Source organism: Lethenteron reissneri, chromosome 9 (assembly GCF_015708825.2).
Source record: "Lethenteron reissneri isolate LAM-NWPU_2019-01 chromosome 9, ASM1570882v1, whole genome shotgun sequence".
NCBI classification, from domain to species: domain Eukaryota; kingdom Metazoa; phylum Chordata; class Hyperoartia; order Petromyzontiformes; family Petromyzontidae; genus Lethenteron; species Lethenteron reissneri.
The window spans coordinates 1,238,190-1,249,768 of NC_083787.1; the positions used below are offsets into that span (position 1 = coordinate 1,238,190).

Below are 11,579 nucleotides of genomic sequence, written 5' to 3' on the forward strand. Positions count from 1 at the left end.
CCCGACACAGCCAATTAGCAAGTTTTGTAAACAGAACATGCCAATTAGTTACTAGTACAGCGCACCGGTGTGTTGGAGAGCAAATCCACAACATTTACAATAGTTTGTATAGGGTGATGGTTACTTTGCATATTCCGATTGACTAATGGTCGTGTAATTTTTCAAATTTGACCCTTTTGATCCATGGCACAGTTGCCTCGTATTGCGAGCAACGCCATCGGCATCTTTAACGTGCCGACGTGAAGCGGACGACGCATCCACTCTCGACCTTTCGTGGCCGCTAAACCCGCGGTATTAATCAGGGCGGCCGTCGGGATGCAACCGGGAACCAAACAGCAAGCGGCGAACGCGCGCGAGTCACCGCGCCTCTGACCAAGAGCGCGAAGTGACGAGGCTGACGACGACGACGACGACAACACAGACTGTTTGGTTGGTTACACGACGGTGAGGTGCTACTCTACGTGACACACGCGACAGGACTTCACAGACCATGTTTTAGTCATAAACCTTGGTTTGTTCGACAACTTGTGAAATGTGGCACATCTCTCTCTCTCTGCGCCTGTGGATTTGGCTGGCGGGGCGCTGGTGGTGGCTACGCACCCGGCCTGTACGCCAGCCCTGTGGAGGCGGCGAGGATTGGTGGATCACACGCAGATGTTGTGAGACTCCCTTCCAGTGGGTGTCGAGCAGGGGCCGTGTACCCCGCTTTGCTTGCCAGAAGGCGGTACATCAACTTTGGAAGACTCCACCAGTTCCGTGTGTATGGGATAATGTGTTGCCCCCTCGCTCTGGTCTCCCCCCACATGTAAACACTCATTAATTGATCGGTAACACCGGAATGTATAGAGGAGCGCAGAGCTTGGGGGGTTGAGTGTTGGCGCTGACTAATCACGTGGCTGCCTTTCCGGCTGCGCTTTGCACGTCTGAGTCTGTCTCTTCGCGAGTGAGCGAATGCTGTCCTTTAAGGCAGTCTAACGTTCTGTCATTGTAGTTATTAAATGTTGAGAGGCGTCAGTTTTATTCCTAACCAATATTATTAGGTCATCCAATCAGTGAACGGAGTAAATATTAACAGACGTCAGGCCAATGTTCATTGCACATCGTGGCCCACTTACCCTCGATATGCTACTGCTCGAGTGCAGAAGCAGGTCAAAAACAAATACCATCGAGCAATGGAGTGTGGAGCAGTCTACTCTGCTGTCCACCACGTATCATATATCGCAACAAGAATATTCTGAATTGAGTAGCGTTTCAGTTAAGCGTATTGTTTTAATACATTTACATAAGGGACTTTGTTGCCATCTCGTGGCAATTTTGCGATTAAGTGAAGATGTCAAAAATATATTTTGCTTTACACTTCTCCAAGACATGTATTTTCCCGAAAATTTGTTCAGAATCTAAAACTATTTTACATATTTAACATGTCCGAAAATAACCAAATGGTGGTATTTTTCCATAATAGCCTCCGTGTTAAACGGTGGTATTTTTGTGATATTTGAAAAAACTGTAGGTGTTATATCTATAGCAGAAGCATTGGCAAATGAAAAACTCTAACCTGTCCATCTAAAAAAAAGACTGATAAATAATGGTTGACTCGCATTAAAATGAAGCCTCCAGCAAACATGTAAGTTCCCCAAATGTCCAAAATACTGAAGGTGAAAAGATAATGGTGAAATGTGTGAATATTTTGTCCAACTATTTTTCTAATATACTTTTTCTAAACTTAAAATATACACCAAATATACATAAAACAAAAAAAAATGAAAATGATAACATTTCGACCATTTCATTTTATTTGACTAACATTATATTTTTTTCATGGTTCACTTTTTTTTGTAATATCTGCAAAGTGCAATGGCAAATGTCTTGACAATGATAAAACCAGAAAAAAAATACAGAAATGTTGACAAATCCACCATCAAACTGTTAAAAAACACGATGTTATTTTGCTTTTGGATAAAAAGTTTCACACAAAACAAGGTATTGAAAAGGGGCAGATGGTTATTATAATAGGCCAGAAAGGCATCAAATAAATAAACATACCCAAGTGCTGTGGTTTTAAATAGGCAAGTGCAACGTTGTCATATATTTGAAACACCACATCTATAGGCATTACACAGCGCACAACAGATTCCATTATTGAGGTATCATTGACAGATCATTATTGAGGTAGAGTATTACCTTCAGGAAATCGTCAATAATACTTTCTTTAAAAGGGGAACAGTGTTTATTGTACACCAGGATGGACAATCTAACCATCACATTAACATAATAAAAATTACACACAAAACTCAGATTGCAGTTCCTTCAGCATACACAAACACAAGCTCGTGTAGCTTACAGCATACATCATTTTTTTCACATTATCACAAAATAAAAATAGAACAAATTATCCCTTAACCCGACACAAAAACCATTTCGTCACCACCCCTTGATGCACGCCGAGATGCCGCTAAGTGACTCGGATGGAACTGGGCTTCATCAGTGCGACAGCAGCACGATCTCGGTGACCTCGGCGGTGCTGCCCAGACGCATGGGCATTCCGTAGAAGACGCTGCCCTGCGAGACGTACACCTGGCTGTGCTCGCCGTGCCGATACAGCCCCGCGAAGAACGGGTTGTAGAGGTACACGGCGAGAGACACGGGAAAGAACTGTCCTCCGTGCGTGTGCCCTGAATGGGATGTGGGAGATGAGGGGTGGGGGGTTGTTGGCATCAGTCGATCATAGCCTTTATTCAAAGCCAGGCGAGAGCTCTGAGACTTTAAGAGTCTCGTTTCCAAGGCAGATCGGCGATAGAAACTATTACAGCATGAAGACAAAAATTCTAAGCAAAAACAAAACAAAAGTATAATTGTACAAATGTGAGAGACAAGTTAAATTGTTTACACAATAATTAAATTGATAAAAATGTCCAAATTTGGTCCGTAATTATAAGGCATTAGACATTTCAAAAATACATTCACGATAAGCAAGCAAAGAATATGAAATCTTATTAAAGGATTTCGAGTATAAAGTGTCTGTGAATGTAACATAGATGCAATATAGTACAATGTGTGAGGGGAGTACAGGAACTCGATAGAATGGACAAGGTGCCATGGAGTTAAATTATAAGAATTTTATTTCCAACTAAACTTTTACTTTTTATTGTGAAATCTGGGTACGAAGTGGATGGGAGGAGAGGAATTAAGAAATGTGTAGTACGGCTTGTTTTTTTTATGTGAGGCATATAGTTATGCACCGAGTCATCAATTAAAACATTCCTTAAATCATGATGAGTTGAATCATGCATACATTATTCATGTCAATTACATGTAGGCTAATGGAGCGAATAAAACCGTACAAAAGAGCTAAAAAGCAAGAAACAATACAAACGAGACAGTAAAAATTAGGTTAAAAAAATATTTTTGAATCGAATCGCGACCTCAAATCACATCAGTGGATTGGTGAATCGTTAAATGTCTATAAAACATCCTGATGTGGCTGTGAGCATCAGATTTGGCTTGCCCCTTGGGATGATGGCCTCATCTCTGTTGTGACCACTTAGGACATTGTGCTGCCCCCTCCTCCACCTCCCTTAGCCCCCCCACTCCCTTGCCATTGTTGAGCGTTGTGATGCATGTGCAAGCACCTGCAAGTACGAGGTCGATGTCCGGACGCTGTTCTAGCGCCGCTTGTGCAGCCCGCGGCTGGTGGGCGAGCAGGATGATGGCGCTCCCTTCCTCGCAGCCCGCCAGCGCTTGTTCCAAGTCCATGCCGTGCCCCGGGTACCTGGCACAAGCATCAAAAGCCCTTATCAAAGCAGGATAAGCAAGCGGGGACAATGTTGCTTAAAACAATGTTGGCCACGTTGATCTGTTTAACAGCCTGCATCACCAAGTAAATAAAGTTACGCGTGGCTCTGCAACACCCAACTTTGTTCAACAATTATTTTTTTGCACATGGAAAACACGCTCATAACAACTTAATGGCTATATTCAATGTGGCTGCAATGTTGTAGAGGAACATAGAGATGGGATGGGTATATTTAATCAGAAAACTAAATGTATATATCTTTAAAAAGCAAATCATAAATGAGTGTTTTTACTTGTGAAAAATGCCCCCAAAAATATTCATAGGCCGAGGAGGTGGACTTTCCTCGCCTAGATCACCGACTGGGCTCCTTGGTCTAGATCCACCACAGGAGGTGAGAACCAGGGCCAGGCATCGCAGCCGAAACTTTATTGTGGACTTGAGCTTAATGACTTAGTAACATGCAACTCTGCTGCACAAGAAATTGCACTGTTCAACACAGGATTTTATGTGACACTTGAAAATTGCAATAAAGTTATGTGCAGTAAAGTTGTACCATATAACTTCAGCTTAATAACCTGATGTGAACATGCTTGCGTGTGCACACATTGAGCGAGGCATTTATCACACTCCGAATAGGGCTGTGCAGTGGTTTTTCAAAGATACAAGGGATGTTAAGAAATATTTTTGATACACACATGACAGATGCGCAAAGTATTGTTGGTGTTCAAAGCGATGGGTGTTGTTATGCAACAGTAGAAATTATTACATTCATCTATTTAACTGCATTTTCTGCTCTCATAAACTTCATTTAGCAATAACTCACTTAAAATTAATATCCACATTAATATTTTGGGCAACTCGAGTCCCTTCCAGTGTCAATATCTCGGTTAAGTGGAGACATTGTGTGTCCTCACCCTGCTCTCCACCACTTTCTCTCCACTCTGGCAGCCAAGGCCTCCTGACAAGGCCCCTAGTTTAACATTTGAACAATGGGCAGTCGCTGATTCCCCCATGGCTTTTTACACTGTTGACTCCATTCCCCTTTGCAAGTTCAGGCTTAAGACCTACGTATTCTTATCTCTGGCTGTCCATTGTCATTTGTAAAAGTGAAATTTATTTTGTCTTTAGTTTTATCCCGATTTGTCCAAATATCTTGATTGGCACTAAAATTATATTCCACAGCACCTGGCCTTCCATTTCTTTCCAACTTCACCCTAACAAAAAAAAACCTTTGCCTTTCCCCAACGATCTAATGTGCGTGTCTTTTTGCACGGTGTCTTGAGAAACGGTCGCATTAATAATTGAGACCATTTGATGAAATCAGGTTGCGTTATCAAGTGCACATTACAAGCTGAGCTGTTGGCCAGACCCCACACACGCATACCCAATCCTTAACGCCTCAATGTCATCGACACCTGCCAGGCACACGCGCTCCCCCGGCCTGCCGCCAAGGTGCACGTGCTGGTTGTGGAGAGGGTGGATGTTGAGCGAGCGCAGGTACTGGAACCAGGCCTGCACGTCGTGCGTGTAGTACTCGTGGTTACCTGTGCGGACACACAGGGACGTCGTATTGAAACCTTCGCCTTCTAAAGACCGAGCCTGTACTCGCTTCTTGCAGTCCAATTCTCTTGAACGTAAAATTAAAATGCGTGCACTTTTTAAAGAATCTTGGATATGTGCATGCTTGAAATTACACTCAGACAGGAAGGCGAAAACGTGGGTCAGAACAAATACAAGTTGGATGTCATATTGATTGTAAGTAAAGTGTCCTTGGGCAGGACACATCACGAAAAGGGGTGGAGGCCGATGGTCAAGACTAACAACTGAGTCACATCCAAAGCAGTGAACACACCCGTTTGTATGCCCACGACAGAAATGGAGTAATGAAATAAATAATTTTATGTGAAGGAGCCAGTTATATTGTTGCATCACAGCAAGGATTGGCAGTGGCTTGGGGAGGCCCTCATCTGTCAGTGGATAGATCATGGCTGATGATGGTGATGATGATGAAGTAAAACCTACTTTTCAATAATGAACGTGTTTACAACTGCGTGGCATGCCTGTGACAAAGTATGTGCCCAGGCGTGGGTTCAGCCAGGACAGTGGCTGAGCAGCATCCTTCAAGTTGGACACCAGAGAGTCTGCGAGGTCTCCTACGATGACCACCAAGTCTGCGCCAGTGACAACAAACACACGGTTTAGAGAGGACCATTTTTTTTTTCTCTCTTAGATCTGTTGTAGTAGGTATGTAGTTGTACAAAGTTTCCATGGAAAGTCCAATGGAGTCAATTTAAGTGCACTTAGGTTATCAAAGGAGCGGCCTTGCCTTAATTGTCCGAGTTCATCAAGTTACGATGGAAGTATGGCTGATCTTTACAAGAAATACTTCCGATGCAAGACTTTCCAAGAAGTATTATTTAGTCTACTGCTGTGTTAACAAATGCAATGTTAAGTATTAACATAAATGTACATTTATATGTTCCTGACGCCGATAACAATTTTGATTTTAACATGTTCGTTCGAGTGATGCAATTCCGCTCGGCCCGAGTTTTGACACAGGGAATGCAGGCCAGCCCACGAAGTGAAATCAATCCAGTGGATTTGGCCTCCATGCCGAAATGGCAGCCAACTTTAGATAACAAAAATAATAGAAAAACGGTTTCTGAGCAGAAATTCAGACCATACTCAATTCCTGCGGCTCATGGAAATGCAGTACAGTACTGTATTGCACGTGATGTCTTTTATACTGAGAGGCCAATGGCTTTGCTACAATACAAATTGTTCCATAACGGCAATCGAGTTTATGCTTTTAAAGTAAAAAATCCGAAAACCAACATTTTCAAATTTGGGCCCTAAAATAGTGCATTCGTTTTACTCAAGGACAGGGACCCTCGTTGCCGCTCAAGCGGATAGGCCACATTAAAAGCTTCCAACTGATTGCTCGGACAATGTATAATGCATAATTCAACATGCAATTTAAACTATTTAGTAGACATACAGCCATCCACGATGGTCATATGTCTCGCAACATGTAGGCTGTGCACACTGCTGCATCATAAGGGACCCCCATGGTTTATTGGAAGCCGTAATGGATGAGCTGTTTATGGTGGCGCATGGCTGGGAACCAGTCTATTGGTGGCAATGGGTGGTGGATCATGCAGACAGAATGTCAAATGTCCACACCCGATGGACTGCGATTTGGCCTGAATTGAGGATGGCAGGAGACAAAGTGTAATCAACCTCGCACGTGTAGACTATTAACCCCTCTCGTATGCGTGGTGGCTTTTCTCCAGGTACCCACATTTTCTTTCCCCACAAGCAAATATTCACGAAATTGACCAAACATCTCAATGTAAAGCCTCCCAAAAATGAGTAAGGCTTTGAATAAATAACAAAATTAAACTAAAGTTACCCGATGTTTCAACCACCGTTACCCAAAACAGTCTGGCGAAGTTGTGGACAGCAGAGGGAAGTACAGCAAAATGCATTCTTGTAATGTAATTCAATGTTCCCTCACCTATGCTCCCACTTTCACCAGCCAGCATGGTCAAGAATGGTCAATTAACCCCCACGACCCACACGGGGTGGGCATGCCCTCGTCCAACAGTCGATTGACAAAAGGGGCTGCGCATGTACAGCTGAATTCTAACTTGTGAAAAAAAATCCAAAACGGTTCAAATGCTTTTGTCCACCCAGGTGCATCACCTACCTGGCCTCAGCCCGTTAGTAATGTCCACCACCTGGGCCAGCTTGCTGCGGCCGACCGTGGGGCCCAGGTGTATGTCTGACAGAAGGGCCACCTTGAGGCCACTCAAGTTGGCTGGCAGGCGCTGCAGTCGCACCTCTACCCTGGGTGTGTGGGGTCGCCCGGCAGCGTTGTGCACGGCCAAGAGGGTCATGGACACGGTGAGGAGCAGGGCTATGGCGAGTATCGCGCGGGCCCTCTTCCTTCTCTCGATCTTCTCATCCTCCACCTCCTCATCCTTCTTCATCGCCGGAGTCAGCGCCCTGGCCGCAAATCTCAGACAGCGGTCCGTGGTGAGCAGGACCAGCAGCCAGAAATTGAGCAGAATGTAGGCGCCCAGACAGGTGCTGGACACCAGCGAGAAGACGTGGGGCTCGATGTGAACCAGAAAGAGGGCGGTGAAGAGGCTGGTGTGGACCAGCAGCAGGAACGTGGCCACGCACGCGGCCCACAAGCCGGCCCAAGACTCGCATTTGCCACGGCTGCAAGCGGCGGTGGGCTCGGTCACGCACCTGGTCCAGACGAACTTGGAGGGCAGATAGATGACCACATTGAAGATGGCTATCATCTGCAGGCGGTGAACGCGCGCCCGTGCGCCGTGGCTCAGGCGATGGGCGAGGAGGAGTCGCTCGGCGAAGACCGAGAGGACGACCACGGCCCCGGCCACGGCCACTGCGACCCCGAGTCGCAATCTGCTGAACGGCACCTTCATGATTCTCATCAAGTGCGCGAATGGAAGACTGCCACGTGTCGACCACGGCGGCCGCAACACTCAATTGTTGTTGTCCAGCGAAGTCGTCGCTTAATGTTTCTGCGAGCGCCGGCAGACGCAGCTCTGGATTAATGTTCCCAGAATTCAACTGTCAGGAGACAATCATCAGAATTATTGCGTTGGCCCTCGCGAGGTCACCCTTGCACCGAGGTGCGAGCACAAAACCCACCACCGTCATCGTGGGCTTCCGCTGCGCACCAAGTCCACTGGCACTCCTTGGACTGGCACGCTGCGTCTGTTTTTAGATTCGATCGCCCCCACGCATGGCACGGCCACACCGGATGGGGGCCTCGTCCCCGTCGTGAGGGTGTAACAGGGTGGTCCAGATGTCTCGTGACCCCCAACATTAATTGACCCCTAACGTTGTTGTACTTTGCTCAGCCATTTGAATACGTTTGCTCAAGTGGAACTGAAAATGTTGCGTAATATGTCGAGGAAATGCTGGTTCTCATACACACTTACCGGGCCCCTTTACGAAGAAATTGACATACACAATTGAATCTAATTAAGTCGTCATCTTTATATTGCTATACAAATGTTTTTTTAAGTTTTATAGAATTCAATGTGGGGGGGGGGGGGGGGTCACAAGACATCTGGACCACGCTGTCCGCTACCAATCACGGCTTCCCGGCTATATACCTCCCGGAGCCGTCGCGGCCACCCACGCGGTCGGCGTTGGGCATCTCCGCTGCTCACGGGCAACATCGATCGCTGGTGGTGCCACCGCTGCGACAGGGCAGCACGCAAATTCACTCCGCGGTCAAGTTCAAGTTCATGTATTAGGTAGAGCCCTGTGAGCAATTCGGCTCTTGAATCGGGTGCAACCGCAACAAACAAAAACATGAACAAGAAAAGCGACGGCGGCGTTCGGTCGGGGCGGTGCAGCGAACGCAGCCGAGCCGGGAGACGGAGCGACGAATATTGAAATGATCTCACGCGCAGGCGACTCGTGCGGAGTTGTTACCCCGCAGACAACGCCAAGTGACTACGGCTTCTGGAAGGCATCCGTCGAGCGGTGGTGGACTGGCCACGAACACGCACAGAGAGGAGGAGCCCTTCGCAATGCGGCGTGCCTCGAGCCGCTTCCGCCAAGGCTCGGAACGATTCGTGGCGGCGATTCCGGCTGCCGTGAGATTCGGGGATCGGTGGCTTTGTTCTCGAGTGCCCTCTAGCGGCCAGGGGGGGGGTTACCTGCGTCGCAACGTGAAAAATACAAGGGTGGCACACTGGCACTGTCGGGTTTTTTTACAATTGGGCTTAATTGTCTTTTTATATTAAACCCGGTCATCTGAGATTGGGAGAAATCCGGTTTAATTGGTTCTAATTGCAGAACCGCACTTCGCCAACTTCTCAACGATGGGCTTCATCCATTCCAAGCGAAGGAACTCGCTGGCGCCCACGATTGTGGAGGAGAAGCTCGTGTTCATCAAGACCAACCTGCCCGCCGCATTCTACGACGACCCCGTGCCCGACGGCCCCGAGTACGATGATAGCAGCACCGATGAGGAAGCAGCCGAAGCCTACCAGAGTTTCGTATTCATTAAACCAGGTTTTAATTCCCCGAAATCGGGTTTAATTGTATTAAAGAAAAAACCTGATGCCTGCCGCTGGAAAAATCGGGGTTTTTTCACCCATGGAAAAATACGAATCGAAATAGGTAGGACAATGCATACATTATCAGAGTTGTGTGTTTTGTTTGCATTCCGGCCGCAGGTATTGTGTTCAATGCAAACATGACTCCTTGTAAAAAAGGTGTCAGTTTTGTTGCCAGATAAAAGGGTAAAAAAACAATTATGAAATAGGTATCCCAGAGTGGTGACCAGTTTGGATGTTAAGAGACGAGCATCCGAATTCTTAACATCGACTGCATCTCAAGAAGCTGCACAGAAGCAATGGGAAGGTGGATTTTATAGAAACAAAACAGCCACAGGCAGAGGGGAGGGGGAAAGAAAGGGAATATATTTAGGCTGGACACCGACAAAGGTCTGTTAAGTTGACATCACGGATGACTTGGGGCAGCAGTGGAGAATGAGCGACTTCCCACTGAGCCTACGTTGCATGTGGTGTGGGACAGAAAGGCTTTGTTGTTGAAGCAAAACGTGGGTGGAGCGGAGCAGTGAGATGATAGGGGAGAGGTAGGAGAGTGTGTGAAGGGGAGTAGAGCGAGATGATAGGGGAGAGGTAGGAAAGTGTGTGGACCGGAGTAGAGTGAGATGATATGGGGAGAGGTAGGAGTGTGTGGAAGGGAGTAGTGAGATAGGGGAGAGGTAGGAGAATGACAAAGGGCTGGCAAGTTGTGGTGACATCGACATCGGCCATCATGACCTCGAATGATTTTAAACGTGTTAAGCTAATCTCGAAAGGAGTTAGAAAATATATGCACTTGCTTGTCTATTTAGAGTGCATGCCTCTGTTATTCACAGGCGTTTGATTTACAAAAGCAAAGCAATCCAAGAGACTGCGTTAACCACTTGAGTAATGGTTGTATTTTTATTGTCAATGTAGACAAACGTAAATCATTATATAGTATACCTGCTGTAATGTGTTGCACAGCTTCAGAATTAACAAGTGATCCCACCAATACTGGATTTTACTTAAGACTTGAACATAACTTGGAGTAGCCTGGCATACCAAATAATGGGTCAAAATTTGAAATGGGGGTTTTAAAGGTTACAACAGAATTGACAAACCTTTATTCGGCATCGCTTTCATCACAATTGTTGCACAGGGCCGTGAGGGATGGCGGTGGCTTGGACAGGCCTTGATTCAGCGGTGGATTTGGTTGTGGCTGATGGTGACGGCGAACTCGTGTATTTTCACGTTTTTGTTCGGTTCATTGTAATTAAGGTAAAAATACAGTATTCCCTCATTATTCACGAACTTGCTCTTCGTGATTTTGGCTATCTGCGAATCGAATCTGGGACTACACAACTGCATCGAGAAAGTGATGACAAAGTGATGAGAGATAAAGTGAAGAAATAAAGTGAAGAGCGCAGCAGCAGCATCATCATAATTTAAGGTAAGCTCATTTATAAACTAGTATTTAAACATTATTTTTTTAATATCTTTAATATAACCAATTTTTCGTGCAATTATGATAATTTCCATGTATTTAAGAGCTTGTTTATGTATTTATTTTCGGTAATTCAAAAATCTTAGTTTTCGTAGGCCAATATCATCTGAGAAATGTCCTATTCGCCAGCGTCTCCAGAACGTATCCCTCGCGAATAACGAATCAAAACTATGAGAATAAACCTCCAGACTTGTGT

The 11,579-nt window shown here is 45.8% G+C and overlaps 1 protein-coding gene across 2 annotated transcripts; it reads right to left on the reverse strand.

The window, feature by feature from the left end:
- Positions 1-1,781: 1,781 nt before the first annotated feature.
- TMPPE (transmembrane protein with metallophosphoesterase domain) lies at positions 1,782-9,419 on the reverse strand. Of its 2 annotated transcripts, XM_061548597.1 has the most exons (6): positions 9,275-9,414; positions 7,503-8,398; positions 5,854-5,964; positions 5,178-5,337; positions 3,630-3,769; positions 1,782-2,672 (listed from the first exon to the last, which is right to left on the reverse strand). In XM_061548597.1, the coding sequence occupies exons 2-6, from the start codon at positions 8,257-8,259 to the stop codon at positions 2,482-2,484; spliced, it is 1,359 nt and encodes a 452-aa protein (XP_061404581.1). In that variant the 5' UTR covers positions 8,260-8,398; positions 9,275-9,414; the 3' UTR covers positions 1,782-2,481. The 2 variants fall into 2 exon arrangements, with proteins under 2 accessions (XP_061404581.1, XP_061404582.1); XM_061548598.1 differs by having other exon boundaries at positions 2,511-2,672; positions 5,209-5,337; positions 7,503-9,419.
- Positions 9,420-11,579: the final 2,160 nt, after the last annotated feature.